Source organism: Eumetopias jubatus, unplaced genomic scaffold (genome assembly GCF_037043125.1).
Source record: "Eumetopias jubatus isolate StellerSeaLion01/CBP00866 unplaced genomic scaffold, mEumJub1_p1.0 scaffold_11, whole genome shotgun sequence".
NCBI classification, from domain to species: Eukaryota; Metazoa; Chordata; class Mammalia; order Carnivora; family Otariidae; genus Eumetopias; species Eumetopias jubatus.
The window spans coordinates 24,945,286-24,962,399 of record NW_028274817.1 but is presented as its reverse complement, the minus strand read 5'-3'; the positions used below and the strand labels follow the sequence as shown (position 1 = coordinate 24,962,399).

The window sequence follows — 17,114 nt, the reverse complement described above, 5'->3', positions numbered from 1 at the left end:
CCATTTTTTAGTGAAATATTATTTGACAGCTACTGATTTTAAAATGTCTTGCTTGATTAGATGGCAGGAAGCCGAGTCGTGTCCCTCATCTTTGTCATGTGTGGTTCTAATTAGGTATTACGCTCTCCACTGGCTATGGTGGTGTAGGGTCTTTGGGGATTTATGAAGTTGCGCACTGTGTGTTAAAACAAGTACTGGATAAAGAGAGAAGAATTTCTGTTTAATTCTAAAAGCAACCTTTTCGCCTAGTGTTCTGATGTTGGATAGCAGAATCCACAGACCAATCTGGAGTTTAAAAATCCCGTAATTTAAAATATGCTCTAAACATTGATTACATTTGATATTACAGGATTTTTCACCTGCCTCTACCCCAGTTGTTGGTACTCCATGTAAAACCTTATTTTGAAAGGAAACTTCAGCAGCTGTGCTCCTGAGTAGCTGGTTTACAAGCGATCTCCCTATTAGGTAGCCCTATGGGAGCCCTGAAAACCTTAACGGTTGTGTTGTTTTTTAACAGTTCCAAGTGACGGCAACCTAAGTGAGAGCCAAGATTTTACACAGTGACAGATATTTATATTTTTTCTCACATGTATATTTTCATGACTTTTGTGATTTGATTATATATCAAGTTGTTTCGGGGCTCCTAGAGCTCACTCACTCAACAAACACAGTAGGCACTGGGGTAGAGGAGTAAAAATACCCAGCCCCTGTGCTCAGGCAGCTCCCTCTCTAGTTGGACAAGAAAACAGTAACAATTAAAAAAAACGTAACAGAAAAAGAGCGAAAGATGTCAATAAAAGGTGATAAGCACATGCTAAGTGAGGTTCCCACTGTGTAGGTGGATCTGTTGTTAGAGGCAGAATGAGTCAAGACAAATACTCTGGTCCGTGGCCCATAGGAAAATGCTAAGTTCTGTTATAAACTAATAAATTGGAATTCTGAGTTGTACCCGAGTGGGGGTGAGCTTGATGAACTGCCAAGAGACAGAGCTACTCTCCGTGCACTGGCAAGATCTGATGTCTGAGCATTTAACGTGGACGCAGTGGGAGTGCCGATGTGGAGCTGGGCCATTTACCATTTCTAGAAATAAAGGCATCATTAACTTGTAAAGGAATTTGGAAAGCTAACTTTCAAAACAAAATGTGTATGTTTAGATAATTTTTCCTTTTTTGTAGCTTGGGTTTAAATTTTAATAGGTGTAACTAATTTTCACTCTCTCTAGCTTGTTCATTCTGGAATAATCCTAAATACATGAATTATGTTTGCATGTTTCTTTACCAGAGTTTTTTTGAAAAAGCTTTTTTGAATCATTAATGGTCTTTCATATTTCAATAAAATATTTGAAAGCTTTATTTACCTAATTTGTCTTAAAATATTTTTTAAAAATATTAGAGATAGGTGTTATGAATATATTAAAGCATTGATGAAAGCCATCTTATCTTATTGGACAGATTCCCTGAAAAAGGTAAGTGCTTTTTTCTGGGTCTGCTACTGTCAAACTTTCCAGTTGATGTGCCTACCCACTGTCTTCTTTTGCTGGCCTTTTACTCATAAAGTTTTTTTCACTTTTTCTCTCCCAGCATAAGCATTCTTGCCATTTCCCAGTACATAATAGCTTGCGGCTTTACAGAAAGGTCATATTGTTGCCATATCTAAAATATTGCCATGCTAACATATACCTGTAAGATGCTGAGTCAAGATAGAAAAATGCACATATATTTCCAAGTGTACACCTTTCTTCAGAAAAAGAAAGTGTGTCAGCAAGCCCACAAGAACATGACAGTTTATCACTCATTCATTTCCTCCGAGTTTGTTCTTAAGAGATAAGGTCAGTAAGGGAGACAAGCTTAGGTAATTGTCAGTTTGGCTATTACAAGCAAGTAAGCCTTGTGGTAGTACATAGGTAGAATAAGTCTACAGAGGATGCCTCTGATTAAGACTTCTAGTGTAAATGGGGAGCTGGATTGAAGATATTTGTGGTAGAGCAGATCGAGAATTAAAAATGTGAAAAATAGCTTTAAAATCTGTTTAGAAGGTTTAGACATCAGCTCGTTTTCTTTGATTCACTTTATTGAGTTCAGAATCCAGAGTCTATTAATAATTAAATCCAGATTTGCCCTTGAGCATTTCAAGGTTGCAAGATACCTAGTTTTTCTGTTAGAGAGCTATAAATCCAACATTGTTGCCTATGTTTGTCCTTGTAGTAAATGGGATACCATTAATTTAGAGTTTGCAGCGAGGGGTGAAGTTAAACTACCCACTTTGGAAAAGTTCATCATTTGGGGTCATTGGCCAAACTTGTTGCAAAAGGTAGAATTTCCATCATTAGGCCGTTGGCCTCTTAAATGAATATTTTTATGTAGAAAGATACAACAAAACCGATTGACTGGAGAGAGCCCATCAACATAACATTTGAGATTTGAATTCTTTCAGCTTTGTCAGATTATCCGTGTGACCTTAGGTAAGTCAGTCTGTTACTATTACTGCATTTGCCAAGTAGGAACAATGAAATCTTGCTCACCTCCCAGGATTATTGAGGTACTAGAATTATATAAATTTGAGGAAGTAATATTGCAAAAAATTTAAGTAGCACTGATATTCAAAGATCTCTAATAATGAGGGTGAATAGGGAGGGAATATGGAGAAATCTCTTCTCTCGTTTAATGATTCTATGTAGGAGCTCTTGCCTCTTTTTGCACACTGAGGGTGGGGTAGGATGGGTATTTTAAAAAAATGACTAGGTGATACTAATATTTCCGCCCTCCCACCCATGACCCTGTCGCTTTTTGCTGACTGGTTGTGTTGGAACAATCGGGATTGTCTTCTGCTCCACGAATCTTTTCACTATATCTGTGTCCCAGTAGGGCCCCTTCACCTGAGGTGGATACAATTCCAAGACCCCCATGGATGTCCAAGCCCATGGATAGTACCAAATCTTATATATACTATGTTTTTTCTTATATGTACGTATCTGTGATAAAGTTTAATTTATAAATTAGGCACAGCAAGAGATTAACAACAATAAGTAGTAAGAAAATAGAACAATTATAACAATATATCATAGTAAAGGCTACAAAATGTGGTTTCTTTCTCAAAATAGCTTACTGTACTGCACTCACCCTTATCGCGATGATGTGAGCTGATAAAATGCCTATGTGATGAGAGGAAGTGTGAGGAATGACACATGCATTGTGACAGTGTTAGGCTACTCTTGACCTTCTGACACCTGCGGGTGGTTGACTGCGGGACTGCGGGTAGCTGAAACCCTGAAAAGTGAAACCGCAGATAAGGGGAGACTACTGGATATATCACTGAATATAAAGGCAGCAGGGCATTTAAGGGTGATGTAAATTCCAGGATTCCAAGTAAGTTTCAGAAACAGGTTGTTTGGACTATGGGTGCCCCATTACTATCAAGTTGAATTTTGCAAGCTCTATTGGCCTGCTTTCCCAGCGTCACTTGTAAATATGTTCTCGTGAAAAATAAGTGCCAAATGGCCATTGGAACTGCCTGGGACGTGCGAGCTGTTGTTTTTTAGTGTTTCCTGACTGCCTTTCTCCCCCATTCGCTTTTTTGCCAATGCATCTGTGTGTTCTGCTCTCCTAGCTTTCCCCCACCCGTTTTGCAATTCTTCATTTTCTTTCCATTGCTCAGAAAGGCATCGACAAGAGAAAGAAACCTTTTTAAAGTAATAGCCTAGAGGCGTTTACACTTGCAACAGCTACTCTTCTTTTTTTATTAAATGGTCATTTGTGTCAGAGATCCTATTTGTACGAAAAATAAAAATGAAGAGACATCTGCTTAGGATTAGTGCCTTTTTGGTTTCTGCACCTTCATTTTCAAGATGATGCAGTTCTATTGTTCCCTGTTAGGGAGCTACTTTTCACTTGTCAGGTGACCAGACAGACTCGAGAACGCAGTTTGGCGCATGAATGAAACGGGACGCAGTGTTCATTTGCAATTTTATTTTTTAAAAATGAAATATTCAAAGTACTTTTTTCTTTCAAATATCGACACATAATGTTGAACTTTTAAGTATTTACAGCATGTTGTTGTGATGCTCTTGTAGAAAAATGCATGCTTCTGGCCTGAAAGCCAGAGCAAAATGCAAAAGACCATTTAACTGCAGCCAGAGAACATGAACCTGTACAGTATCCAGTCACTTTTCAGCACAGGAGTGAGAGCAGGAATACAAAATTGGAACCTATTGTTTCCTAGCAACATGGCTCAGGCCATTATAACACAATTTTCAGTATGATTAGAACCTCTAACTGTTGTTATATAGAAACTGAAAATCTTGGCATACACTGTAAACATCTTTACTGTCCATGAGAAAGTAAGCAGCTAAAAAGAATATTTTTCCGATGTAAAGGCTACACTTCTCTTTTTCACCTTCTTGCTTACCAATGCTTTTGCCAGAAGAAGAGTAAAGATTGAGACATTGTCATGATTCATACAAGTAAAATATTTTTCAAGGACACAATCTGATATACTAACATTTATTTAAGAGGTTAAAGTCCACCACTAAATCTAAGGAAAGATTTTTAACTGCCAAACACATTTCCTTTGACAAATAATGTAAGATGACAACTGCCAAGACAACATCCACAGCAAGTTTAACTAACTATTTTCAGTTACTGTTTAGGAAGTAATTTCTTCTTACACACAGTAGTAGGTTTGGTCCTTAATAGCTTTCACGTGAAGGACACACTGAACTAACAGTCACTATCTTGTGGTTGAATTCTTTTTTGTTGTTTGTTGTTTTCTGTTTTTTTTGTTTTGCTTTTTTGTTTTTTGTGTTTTTTGTGTTTTTTTGTCTTTTTTGTTTTTTTTGTGTTTTTTTTGTGTTTTTGTTTTTGTTTTTGTTTTTTCCTTTGCAGAATAAAGAACCTTACAGAAGGCTGTGGAAGAGCAGTCTGAGATCTGAAATACTAGTCAGGTCAGCTATGTGTATGTGAGTTCCTCCAAGAAAACAAGAATGTCGCATCCAATCTGTGGCCTTCTGTCTTTCCACAAGCTAGAATACACTCCAGTCTCTCCCAAAGTGTCTTTCAATACTTAATTGCTATACTTTTGCTTCCATTACAATTGCCCTTACAGGAACGTATCTTTATAAATGTAAAAACTTCACCCTGACTCTCTCAGGTGATATTACAGTGGGGCCTGGTCTGGTTAAAAACAGATTTTAAAAAAAGGAAAGAAAAAAAAAAGAGTAGGAACAACATGATAGAATGCTTGAAACTGTGTCAACAGTTATGAAAAAGAAAAATCTTAGAAAAATTATCATTCAATTTTATACCTCTCTATGTAGTTAGCTTGTGAATTCCAAATTATACATTGTCAAGTTTTTATACATTTGGCTATGTTGTATATATATTATATTATATATATAGTCTATATATTATAGATCTTCTAGATAGATAAATTGACAGTAAAGGACACGCTTATTTTATACAGTATTTTGCTGGGTTAAAAATAAAACATACCTATTTATATGGTGAGTGTTTTGCTAGAAATTAGGATGAATTGGGCTTTATTTCCCTTTCCTTCAGGAGTCATGCTTCTAATCAATAATGATTAGAATGACAACTAAAAATAAATGTAATTAAATGCCTGTTAAACTGCAAACTTTGCAGTTCATTTGGATCTCTAGACTGTAGTGCAAGAGTAAAAACAAAACGAAACAAAGTAAAACAAAACAGCACAAGTAAAATGGGCCTAACTAGGAAAAAGAAACCACCACAGAGTATTCCCTGCCTCCAGCCCAGAATGTTCTTCATGAGAGCCCCAACTAGTGGGCTCTCAGTCGAACGGACTTGAATGGTGTGTGGTTATGCAGTGTCAGCTGCCTGTGCTCTGGGTATGAGAAATTCAAATATTTCTCTTAAAGATACATTTACTTTCATCAGGAAATGCAAACAAATTGTTCTTTCATTAAGTTAAACTTCAGAATTGCAAATCTATGAAGGCATTCCTTGTATTCAGCTGAACGATGTACCCAATATCTCCACGTTCTTATTAAGAAATGCCAAAATGTTTCTCTTAGATTTACTGTTCATTGGTGCTAACCTTTTGGGTTTTTTTCTCTTTCCTCCCAACAACTTTGGAAGTGGTAAAGAGAATAATAATAGTTCAAAGCAGTATTAAAACCACAGCTATAAGTGATAAAAAGTGCATTTCCTGAATATAATACAACTTTAAGAAACTAAAGGCACAAACTAAATAAATATGTATTACAAACTAGAAATGCACAGTTCAAGGTAATCACTATTAAGTAAAAGCTTCAAATATTTGTTCCTAATGGATATTTAAAGCAGTTTGAAAATGATACATCATTAGTGAATTGCAAAAAAGTATAATAATCGCTTAAAATATAAGCAAAATAGACTCTAATATTGACATCTTGGATTAGTGATAAAATACATCATCACATTTATGAATGCACTCTCTATATACAGTTCGCAAATTATTTTTCCATTGATTTAAAAGAACTTCAGAGTTTCTAGGAACTTAAGGTCCATTTTTAGGCTGGTGTGGAGGTATTCAAATTTTCAACAAGTTTGTTCATAATTTTAGAATCCCGTCCTGAATAAATATTGTACCACTAACACAGGCCTGATTCGGGGGAAAAAAAACAACACAGTAATATGATTGTAGTCTCTATCAGTAATCTCTTGAGCTGGTGTGCTTTCAGTTAAAAAGAGAGAGGAGTTCATCATGAATTCTCTCTCTCTCTCTCTGTCTTTCTCGTGGAATACATGCGTAAGAATGTGGTAATCCCAATGTGAAGTTTTTGAAAATGAAATGTTTGGATCCACCCTCCCCTGCTGTCTGCAGGTCCTTGCCTTTCTGTCCTTCCACTTTGTGGAGTAAGGAATCAGACTCTTTAAAAACCTTAATGGGAGCCTGAATTCTGACTTTGCATATCTTCAAAGAAGACTGTCATCACAAAGCAAGGCAATGACCCCACACTGCATTTAGGTTGTAGCTGGAAAGAATCCAAACTGTAACATTCCATCATAAATTCTTCTTCAGACATAGCGAATGTGCAGACCCAGTGATGAAAGGTGCTGAAGCTGGCTCAGGGGAATTTTCAACAGGCCACATTGTGCTGTCATGTATTTTCATTTGTGGTAACTTACAATTACACAGTGTTTTTACAAACTGTCTCTTTGTCACCGGGCTCAAAACTCGCAGCTCACCAAGGGACTTCTTTTTACTACAGGATTCATAAAGATTGAGAAACTGCAGCTGATATTACCACTAATCCTGATCTTTTTCCAAAGTTTAACTGATCATGGAACAAAATAACCCTTCCTGGAAAATAGTTATTTTCCCAGGCAGGACAGATGATTAAATCAAAGTAAATGGGTAAAGACAGAGAACTAAAATAACTAACCGTATAAATTATTTTAGTAAAAAAACAGTCTGCCTCTCTATAATGAGTTGAAATGTTTTAGATAGGAAAGGTTCGTTTAATTAAATTTCCTGACTGTGGCTGGGAGATGTTCAATACAGAATTGTACATTTGAAAGATAAATCTAAGTGGGATGAGTCAATGTGGCAGCAACTACTGTAATGTTTGGTTTGGTCTTCCCTTTAGTACTTTCCTTTTGTCTTAGTACTAGGTCTGTTTTTATAAAGATTTTGGCTCTTGTGAATTTCTGCAGTAGTAGTGAACGCATTTATCGGTATTCCAGGCACGTATGCCTGCTAAAGTCTCTTTTATTTTTTTGCACCAGAATCATTTGTAGTAAATTACCTTTCGTGTGCACAAAACCACTGGATTAGCGTATCAATACAGAATCACTAAGGTGAAACTATGACCAAAAACACACCCTATATATAAATGAGAAATTCCTACCCAGGTTAATAAAAGCTATGCTTACAATTTGATTTAAAAAAAAAGTAGTCAAAACAGGTTGTGGGAGAAGTTACACTGGCCAGCTGCCTTGGTATCATGTACACACAAGCAAATAGTGGTAATTCAGTCCGGTTACCACAGCCACAGGGAGGCGTGGTAGGCAGAACCCAGCCACCACACGCCAAAACACAGCACAACAACATGGTATTTACTTTAACAAGCAAGGAGGAATAATCAGGGAGGAAGGGCGAATGGGTCCTGACTCTGGGAGATGGTGGCTGAAGACATTTTACACTTGTTTGTAAGTTTCCTATAACAGATCTGGGAAATGTGAAAAGGCTGGCAGTCTTTCAAAAAGCAAGGTTCAGAATACTATTGCACCACATTTTCAAATAGCCCACAAGTTCTGCCAACAGTTAAACGTGAAATTTCGTGTCACAATAGAGATAGAGAACCTTGGGTCCTTTATATTTGAACATATGCATGACTTGACAAATTTAAAGTGGTGCTTTCTGAAAACTTTTTTTTTTAGCTGTTTTACTTGTGTTATTTTGAATACTGCCACACAAGAACTAAAAATCTCTGTCATTTCTTAAAGAGTTTAAACAAACAATATTAAAATACCATCTTCCGTCACATTGAAAGGCAGTTGGATATGTTTTCCCTCCATATTTACATATACAGAGTTCTGATCTAGAAAACCAATACAATAAACCATTTTATGTTTTAAAAACAGGCAGTCTTTGGTGACGCAAAGGCAGAGATTTTTTTTGTTACCTCCTGCCTATTTCGCTCTGTCTCATAAAGTGAATATTGTTGGCACTGTCAGAAAGTTCTAAATACTGCTCAACAGACAAAACAAAATACCCATCATAACCTTGTACCCTCCCAGTGCTCAAAAGTTGCTGCTTTTCTCCCTCTGTCCATGCTCGAATACCCTCCTCCCCTTCTTGCAGTCTTCTTTGTTCCTTAGTCCAGGCCTGGGCAACAGCACGTTGTCTGGCAATCTCCAACACGTGATTCTTTTCCTCTTCGACAGTTGTCCCATACCGGATGTTGAAGCACAGAGCCCCGTGCTGGAGCTGGATATCTGCAAACCGTCTAGTCCTCCCATTCAACACGGAAGTCATCTGGGACACAGTGACATTGACACCATTCTCTAGAATCCGCCTCCCCCCAGTGTTACCGATGAGCACCAGGTCTTCCTCCAGAGACCCAAGCTTAATGAAGTAGTGAGTGTCCCTCCCCTCTATGGTAAAATGTAGGTTTTCCAGGTAATGAGCATTATTGAGAATGGCAGCAAGCCGCCTGCTATCTTCATTCGCTACTCCTATAATATCAGCTGTTACTATGCCATCCTTGATGGCGAATTTTATACCTTTTCCAAAAACAGAAGGAACAGCCGCAAACCTTGGTTGCTTCCCTCCTTCAAGGCACCGGCCATCATTGTATCGGGGAGTCATAGGAAGCTGGTCCAAGGAAATGAAATTCCTGAGCTGTTTCTGGAGCTCACACTGAATACCCAGAATAGTCTAGGAAAGAAGAAAGGCACAGTGCAAATGCTTGGTGATTGTGAAAAGCACCTTCTTGCTTTACCGTGTTGGTGAGTGATTTTACAACAAGCCAAATTTGGAATCTCTTCATCAGCGATTTGGTAAAGACAAGACTAACAGGTTACTTGGTCACCTGGCACATACTTCTTGAGGTCTTGGTGAGTTAAACATAAGGAAGTATGTTCAAATTTGGTATCATAGAATCTCAGATAAGTGGGCCCAGCTCCCCCGAAACAAAGACATTTCAACTTCACCAATTTAACTAATACTCACTAGCTGTTTGTTACTGTACGTGGTGTGATACATTAGCCACAGTGAGGAGCAAAGAGGGTTTAAGGCCTTATTCTTGCTTTTAAACAGATTATAACCTTCTACATAACTACAGCAAATCAGCAAGAAGTTCACTGACCTTCTTACGTGGACTTAAAAAAACCCCTTTTTATTATGGGCATTTTCAAACATACTAGGAAATAAAGAGAAGAGAATAATGAACCTCCAAGTATCCACAACAAAGTTTCAGCAATTTCAACATTTTGATTAACTTTTTTAAAGGACTTTTAATTATAAAAAGGACTGTTACTTTTTAATTACAAAATTATTTTTATATATTATACGTATTTACAAAACAGTATGAGCCTATAGTACCTATTTAGATTTGCCTTTCCCTTATAATTTTTTAAAAAGATTTTATTTATTTGAGAGAGAGAGAGAGAGAGCGAGCATGAGCGGGGGGGGGGGGGGTGCGAGGGGCAGAGGGAAGGGAGAAGCAAAGCAGACTCCCTGCTGGGCAGGGGGCCTGACGTGGGCCTTGATCCCAGGACCCCAGGATCATGACCTGAGCTGAAGGCAGATGCTTAACCAACTAAGCCACCCAGGTGCCTCTAATTTTTTACACTTAAATTTCAAGCCCTCCCATCCAAATTTCAGTTTTATTTTGAAGTAATTTTTTTTTTTTTTGCAAAGAGAGGGTCCTCCATTTCTTTCAATTGAAAGAAAAAGTTACTTCTTGTTTTCATTTGTACCTCATACTCTTGATGAAATTATCTGCTGAACTGAGAGTAGTTTGGTATTCCTATTTTCCCAGAGACTCTATCCCTATAGTGTTTATTATTTTTACTTCATTGCTCTTACTACTTTTTCTTTGTCAGAATAATTTAATTCTATTCTTCCCATGTTTTTAATGCAGTACACCCTAAATTATTTTGCTGTTGGACATCTCAAGTTTTTATGTCTGTCAGTTAACAGTTTTCTCTATACAGAATCCATAATTGCCCTTGGCAGTCTGTTCCAGAATTTTTTTTTTAAAGATTTTATTTATTTATTTGAGAGAGAGAGAAAGTGAGAGAGAGCATGAGAGGGGAGAGGGTCAGAGGGAGAAGCAGCCTCCCCACTGAGCAGGGAGCCCGATGTGGGACTCGATCCCGGGACTCCAGGATCATGACCTGAGCCGAAGGCAGTCGCTTAACCAACTGAGCCACCCAGGCGCCCAGTCCGTTCCAGAATTTTAAAAGTTTAGTTCCTCCTGTTTGTCCACTGCAGCAGGTCATCAAATCCCACGTTAGTCTTGTCTTTTCTAAAAGCTCCAATTCCCTGATCCTTTCCTCATGGAAGCTTTTTTTCTACCTCCTCATTAACTGTGGACATTTCAGTCAATATTCAAGATAACTCAAAAATAAGTAAGCAAATATATGTTAATGCCATTTCATGGTGTTGGATGCTCGTCTGTTTTTTCAGATAAATAGAGATGGTAAAATTTTTACAAACCTTTCCAGGATCCCACTCTTGAGTTTTTGTCTGAAGCTGTAGAAGCTCATAAGTTAATTCCAAATTTTCTAATTCTGGTTTGGGAAATCCAGGTAGAACATTGTGTAACTGGAAACCAAACAGCTCCAACCAACTTCCAATGTCTGTGAGGCACAAAATATAAAAGAAAAAAAAATGATGAAGCCCATACTTTACAACCTTTGTGGAAAGCTTGAATGATACCTCTCCTGCCTTCAAAATGTTCAGCCAATGGGAAGTTAGGGATAAAACTCCCCCTTCTGTCACCTGCTCTAAAACATAGGATCCTCTCTCTACAGGGATACCTTTTGATTCATGGATAATCACAGAGATAGGTTCAGTTTACAGCACTGAAACTCTTAATGTGGTAATGGTACTGAGGCCACACAGACCGTAATATTAGATTTATCTGATGGAACATAATCCTGAATTTTTCCTTTGTGAAATTATTTGTATAAGCTTTTTTAAAAAAGGATGTTATTTATTTGAGAGAGAGAGAGTGAGCACAAGCAGGGAAAGAGGGAGGGAGGAAGCAGACTCCCTGCTGAGCAGAGGAGTTTCTGCTGTTTCTACAAACAGAAAGCTTAAAAGGAAAGAAAACGTGTCCTGGGATGCAGAAGCATCATGTTTTATGCCCCTTGCACAGTTGTGCTCCTCTAGAAGACTAAGGAAGAGAGTGACTACACAATAACTTGTGGGTTAACTGGCAGGAAGAGGAAGCATATTTACAGAGGCACTGAGATTATGTGATAAACACCATGGAGTTATTGCAAGTTTAAAGTTTTATACCTGTGGTATACTTTGCAACATCTTGAATTTTGCCAACTGGGTAGTTATTTTCAAAGGAGTAGAGGTTGAATGGTTTAGGAAGGAGGTTCAACTGTTTCCATATGTGATGATTAGGCGTTGTCCACCTGCCAGCAACAACATCATAATCCCTTTGCCCCAGGTGCACTAATTTAGTAAGCAAATCATAGAGTCCTCCATGGAAACCAATGACGACCTGAAAGTCAGGGTAAGTGTCATGATAGACATCTCCATAAGGCGTGTACAATATCTCTTTTATCACCTGACCTCGACTGCTGAACACAGCCAGTGGGGTGCCTGTATTATCACAAGCTACATAATATTCTTCACCACTGCTTAGCTCCATGGCAATAAGGTGACCTTGGAGATCATAATACAGGGATGTAATCTCTGAGCTCGTGTGGTTGTACAAATGAGTAACTCTTATGGGGTTGGCCAGGTCCGCATAAAAGAACTGAAGGTGCTGCCCTAGGCTGGACTTACTGGCGACACGTCGCCCAAGCCCATCATAGTAATACTGCACAGTCCAGCCAGCAGCCTTATTGTAGGCTTTCTGCAGCAGACCATTAGAATTATATTCAAATATGTCATTTCCCCTCTGCCTCAGAAAGCCATCTTCATCCATTTTATACTGAATTTCTCCTAGTCTGGTGATGCGGTCTCGGAGGTCATATCGGAGAGGAGTAAGACGAGCACTATTTCCATGGCTTAAGAGGTTGATGTTTCCATTCAGATCATAACTATAACGCCACTGGGTTTTGTCATTTACAGAAACAGTCTGAAGTTGCCCATCAGCATCGTATTCATAGAAGTATCTTGTTATGTTGGCATCTACTCCCACTCTTATATCACATATTACCATACGCCCCATATTATCATATTGAATAGTCATCCAGTAGGCAATGGCCTTTAGGATTTCATATTGGACTTCAATAACTTGTCCGTTGGCACTGAAGATCTTGGTGTGCTTCATCACCGTAGTGGTTATGACCTGATTTAAATCGTAATTAATGACACTGAATTTTCCAAACTGCTCTGTTCTACCTGAAACATCAACATATCGGTACAGATCTATGGGCAAAGGGGTTTCGTTGATCACAGCTTGCATGCTGGTGACTCGGAAGTTGTTGTAGCTGTAGTCAAACCGAGCATTCACCAGCCCTTCTTCACTGAATCTGAAGATCTGGCGTCCAATAAGAGGTCCTGAGGAATCAAAATAAAGGCAATGAGAACAGAGCTAGATGGGTAATGTTGAGCAATCAGACGGATCTAGGGTCAGGGTCTTTAGTAGTGATGCTTTTACATTCAAAATAAGATATTAGAGATTGACCTCTGATACTTCACGCCTGGGGAATATCATCTCATAGACACACACTCTCAGAGTTGTGGTCAGTAAGTACGAAAAAAAATACTGTACCCTATAGTTATAGAGTAATTTAATTACAGGAACTATTTAAGTAAGCCATCCAGTGGCTTGGAGTGATGAAACTGATATTATCAACATGCTTTCTTGTTATAATCACTGACAAAAGTACTTTTAATTCGTTTAACCTGTGCTCCAAAGTCAGCAGGTCAGGTGTTGACAAAATCCAGCATTAAGGTAACTGTGGGCATTTTATAAGCTAAGCCCAGAGGATGAAATATATTCAAAAGTCCTGACTTTTGAACATATTTTGCCATCCTCTGAGGCTTATAGAGGTTACATGGGGCTTGAGCTCGTTTCAGGGAGGCTCAACTCTTGCAGCTGCATCTCTGGGAAGATCTGGTAATGAGTTAGGAAGGAGCACACAGTTGGATCAGGTTCTTAGGTCTCAGCTTTTCTGAGAGCTGAGACAGAGACAGAAATGCACGGTAGGTTTTTAAGGAATCAGCTTTCATGCAGTCTATAACAGGTTTTTAATTTTCAATGGAAGATAATTTAATGACCAAGGTGAACGTTTATGGGATTGGATGTCTACAGGTCAATGCTTCTATTTCACACTATGGCCAGCAAAAATGTCATAAGAAAATACTGACCGATATGGATGTACGCATTGCCACCCTTTCACAACAAACCTGTTTGCCTATATCTGATCGTGCAAATGAAGCCATCGTGCATCAGGTGTATTGTCTTAATGACTCCAGAAGACTCTTCATATGTTAACGTGACCTGAGTGGTATCATAGAGAACCTCAGACAGCCTGGCTTGCTTGGTGTATTTGTATAAAACTCTGCGCCCTGTTCCCAGATGCAGGGTCTGCAGCAGTCGGCCGTCCCGACTATAGTCTTGGATAAAAGAAGTGCTACTGTCTGGCGGGGTGTAGATGTTCCGGTAGTAGCCCACTGAAAGCACGGTTTGTAGGCTGTGGCGCACCATACTTGGCATGGTGACTGAGAGCAGACAATCCGACTGGTCGTACTCAAAGATGTAGCGCCGCTGGCTATGTAAGAGAAGCATCACAGACTGAAACGAGACAAAGGCAAAAAATAGCATAATACGTACCACTGAAGCTGAGGAGATTAAAGGAGATTAAAGAAACACATTCATCCATTCAGCACAGATTTATCCAGCACTTGCTATGTGCCAGGCGCTGAGGTGGACCCTAGTGGATATAGTAGTGGGCAGCAATGGTGTCTATGGAGAAGAAAGACAAGCAACCAAGCAATTACAATACAGTGTGCAGTGTGTTATGACAGAGGAAGGACAGGGTGCTTATGGGAGCAGAGCAAGAATAGCTAAACCAGACTTAAGAGGTCAGGAAAGGCTGCCTGGAGAAAGCGACATCCAAGTTGAGACCTCAAGAATGACTAGGGCTTGGCCAGGTTTGAAGGCAGGGAGGTGGGGGGAGCCGGGGAGGGAGATAGTGCTCCTGACAGAGGACACAGCATTGTGAGGGTCTGGATAAGAAAGAGAATGTGGCTTTTCAGAGAATGAGAGGAATCTTGTGTGGCCAGAGCATGCGTGTTGGGGGCGGGGTGGTGAATGGCAAGAGATGAGGCCAGTTAGGTAGGCTGGGTCCAGATCATGCTGGGCTTTCTAAGCCATGCTAAGGAAGCTGAACTTAAACATGCTGGCAACAGGGAACCACTGAGAGCCAAGTTGAAGGACAGGGTCTTGCAGAGCTGGGAGAAACAACCAAGTCAGTGTTCGAAAAGGGTTACTGTTTGTGGAGTTGCATCCATGTGGAGATGGATTAGAGGAAGGTAAATGGAGGGGAAGGCATGCCACATACTGAGTTACAGTCACCAAAAAGTATTTATTGACTGCACGTAGTCATAAAGTCTTCCTCTAAAGTTTGTATATAAAATATTATAATTATTTCTTTGCAATTTGTGTTTTATTTATTTTTTTGAGTATAGTTGACATTTTTTAAAGATTTTATTTTTAAGTAATTTCCATACCCAACATGGGGCTCGAACTCACAACCTCGAGATTGAGAGTTGCACGTTCTATCAACTGAGCCAGCCAGGAGCCCCTATAGTTGACATTTTAAAAAAATTTGAGTATAGTTGACAAGCAATTCATGTTTTAAACTATATTAGGGGAACATGCCATTAAAAAGTGAAGAATCCTCTGGATATGTAACCCCTTTCCTCCAAACTGATCTGTATTTCAGAAATAATTATTTGTTGAGGTATAATGCCTTGCATGTGATTAGGTATTTCACTGATACTGGTTTACCTTATTTTAACCTCAAATACAAACATAAAAGGAACACTGTTTTACAGGGGACTCAATCCTATTTCTAATTGAAAAGCATTTAAATCTCATCTTTTACTAAAAATAAAAAACGCTCACCCCTGGAGACTCTGATATAACTCTCTAAGGAAGCTTTATCCCTCCCTTCTTGAGAATTACCTTCTGAAGCAAAAGGATTTAGTTGAGCTTATTTTCTGAAGTTTGTGTTATGAAAACAATAGGTATCTTTTCATTTTCTAAACATAAATTACATAAATATTTATGAATATGAATTACAGAAGCGTATATAATGTGCACTTCCCTCTTCTAAATATGAAAGTATATTCTAGTATTAAATCTATTTCTTGGAACTGCATATCCCCCCTGCCCTTCTGAGAATTATTGATTCTGAATCACATGTCAGTACTGTGAAGTCAAAGTCTGCAGTTATTCGCTCGTTTGTTCCTCCTTTTTGTTTTTTTCCCACCAAGCGGCAAGCTGCATGCGGAAAGCCTGTCACCTTATCACCTGGGGACAACCTGCACCTCCGAAACCTCCACTGAACAGAGGCAGGAGACTTGGCATGAGGACATGAAGGGAGAACCACCTCCTTGACCAAGCAGAACCAACAGAACCTGGGGGGAGCTGGTGAAAAATGCCTTTGCATTAGCTCTATGCTCAAAGTCAGATTTCTCAGCTCCTTTCCAGTCTCTTCTGTCAGTTTGCCACGAACAAATGACATCTGTCACCTGTGATGCGGGCCAGGGACAATCACCATATGGCTCCCACACATTATCTAGTACCAGCCTGCCTGGGTCATGCCTTTTCCAGTCGCTGTGCGTGCCTTGCCAAACATGTATAGCACATTGCCTTTGTGTTCTCTCCCCTGTCTCATCCATCGCGCTGCAGTAAAAAAACCACTGCCCGACTCTGTCCTAGGTGCTGCTGATGCAGTACGGTCTCACAAGCTCCCTGGTCTGTTTTAAAAGCTTTCTGCCAATGGCAAGGATGTGGATGACGTGATTAGAAAGCTCGTGAATGTAACTGTTGTGTTGCCAGAATGCCATTTAGCTCTCACTTGGCTGCTTTTTCACTTTGGGTGGGCATTATTACCAGTTTGTTAAAAAATAATGCTTATGAGTCCATCCAGCGCCCACAGTGCTGCTACAGCAGGAAAAAGGGCCATTTCTTCTGAGTCCAAACAATAGAGTTGGAGACTTTGTATTTTTTAATGGGTTGTGCGATCCTAAAAGAGATCATTGTAAGGAAGAAAAAAAGAGCAAGCATGTATATTCATTTGAACAAGAATAGAAGTGAGCAATGGTAGAAATTTGAAAAGTTAAAACACTCGAGTAACCACCAGATGGCAGTGTGGGGCCACCTGGAAGCTCAAGGCAACGGTGCATTGTATCCCTTTAGGCAGGCAGCTTTTGAAAATTTCAGCCCCAAA

General features: G+C 39.2%; 1 protein-coding gene across 4 annotated transcripts in view; it reads right to left on the bottom strand.

Moving 5' to 3' along the window:
- Window positions 1–8,637: 8,637 nt before the first annotated feature.
- TENM1 (teneurin transmembrane protein 1) overlaps window positions 8,638–17,114 on the bottom strand; it is a 541,361-nt gene continuing 532,884 nt past the window's right edge. For all 4 annotated transcript variants that reach the window (XM_028122679.1, XM_028122680.1, XM_028122681.1 and 1 more), the window contains 4 exons: window positions 14,062–14,449; window positions 11,989–13,209; window positions 11,182–11,324; window positions 8,638–9,396 (listed from right to left, as the gene is read on the bottom strand). In XM_028122679.1, coding sequence (XP_027978480.1) covers window positions 8,638–9,396; window positions 11,182–11,324; window positions 11,989–13,209; window positions 14,062–14,449 — 2,511 coding nt within the window. The remainder of the gene's footprint in view (window positions 9,397–11,181; window positions 11,325–11,988; window positions 13,210–14,061; window positions 14,450–17,114) is intronic.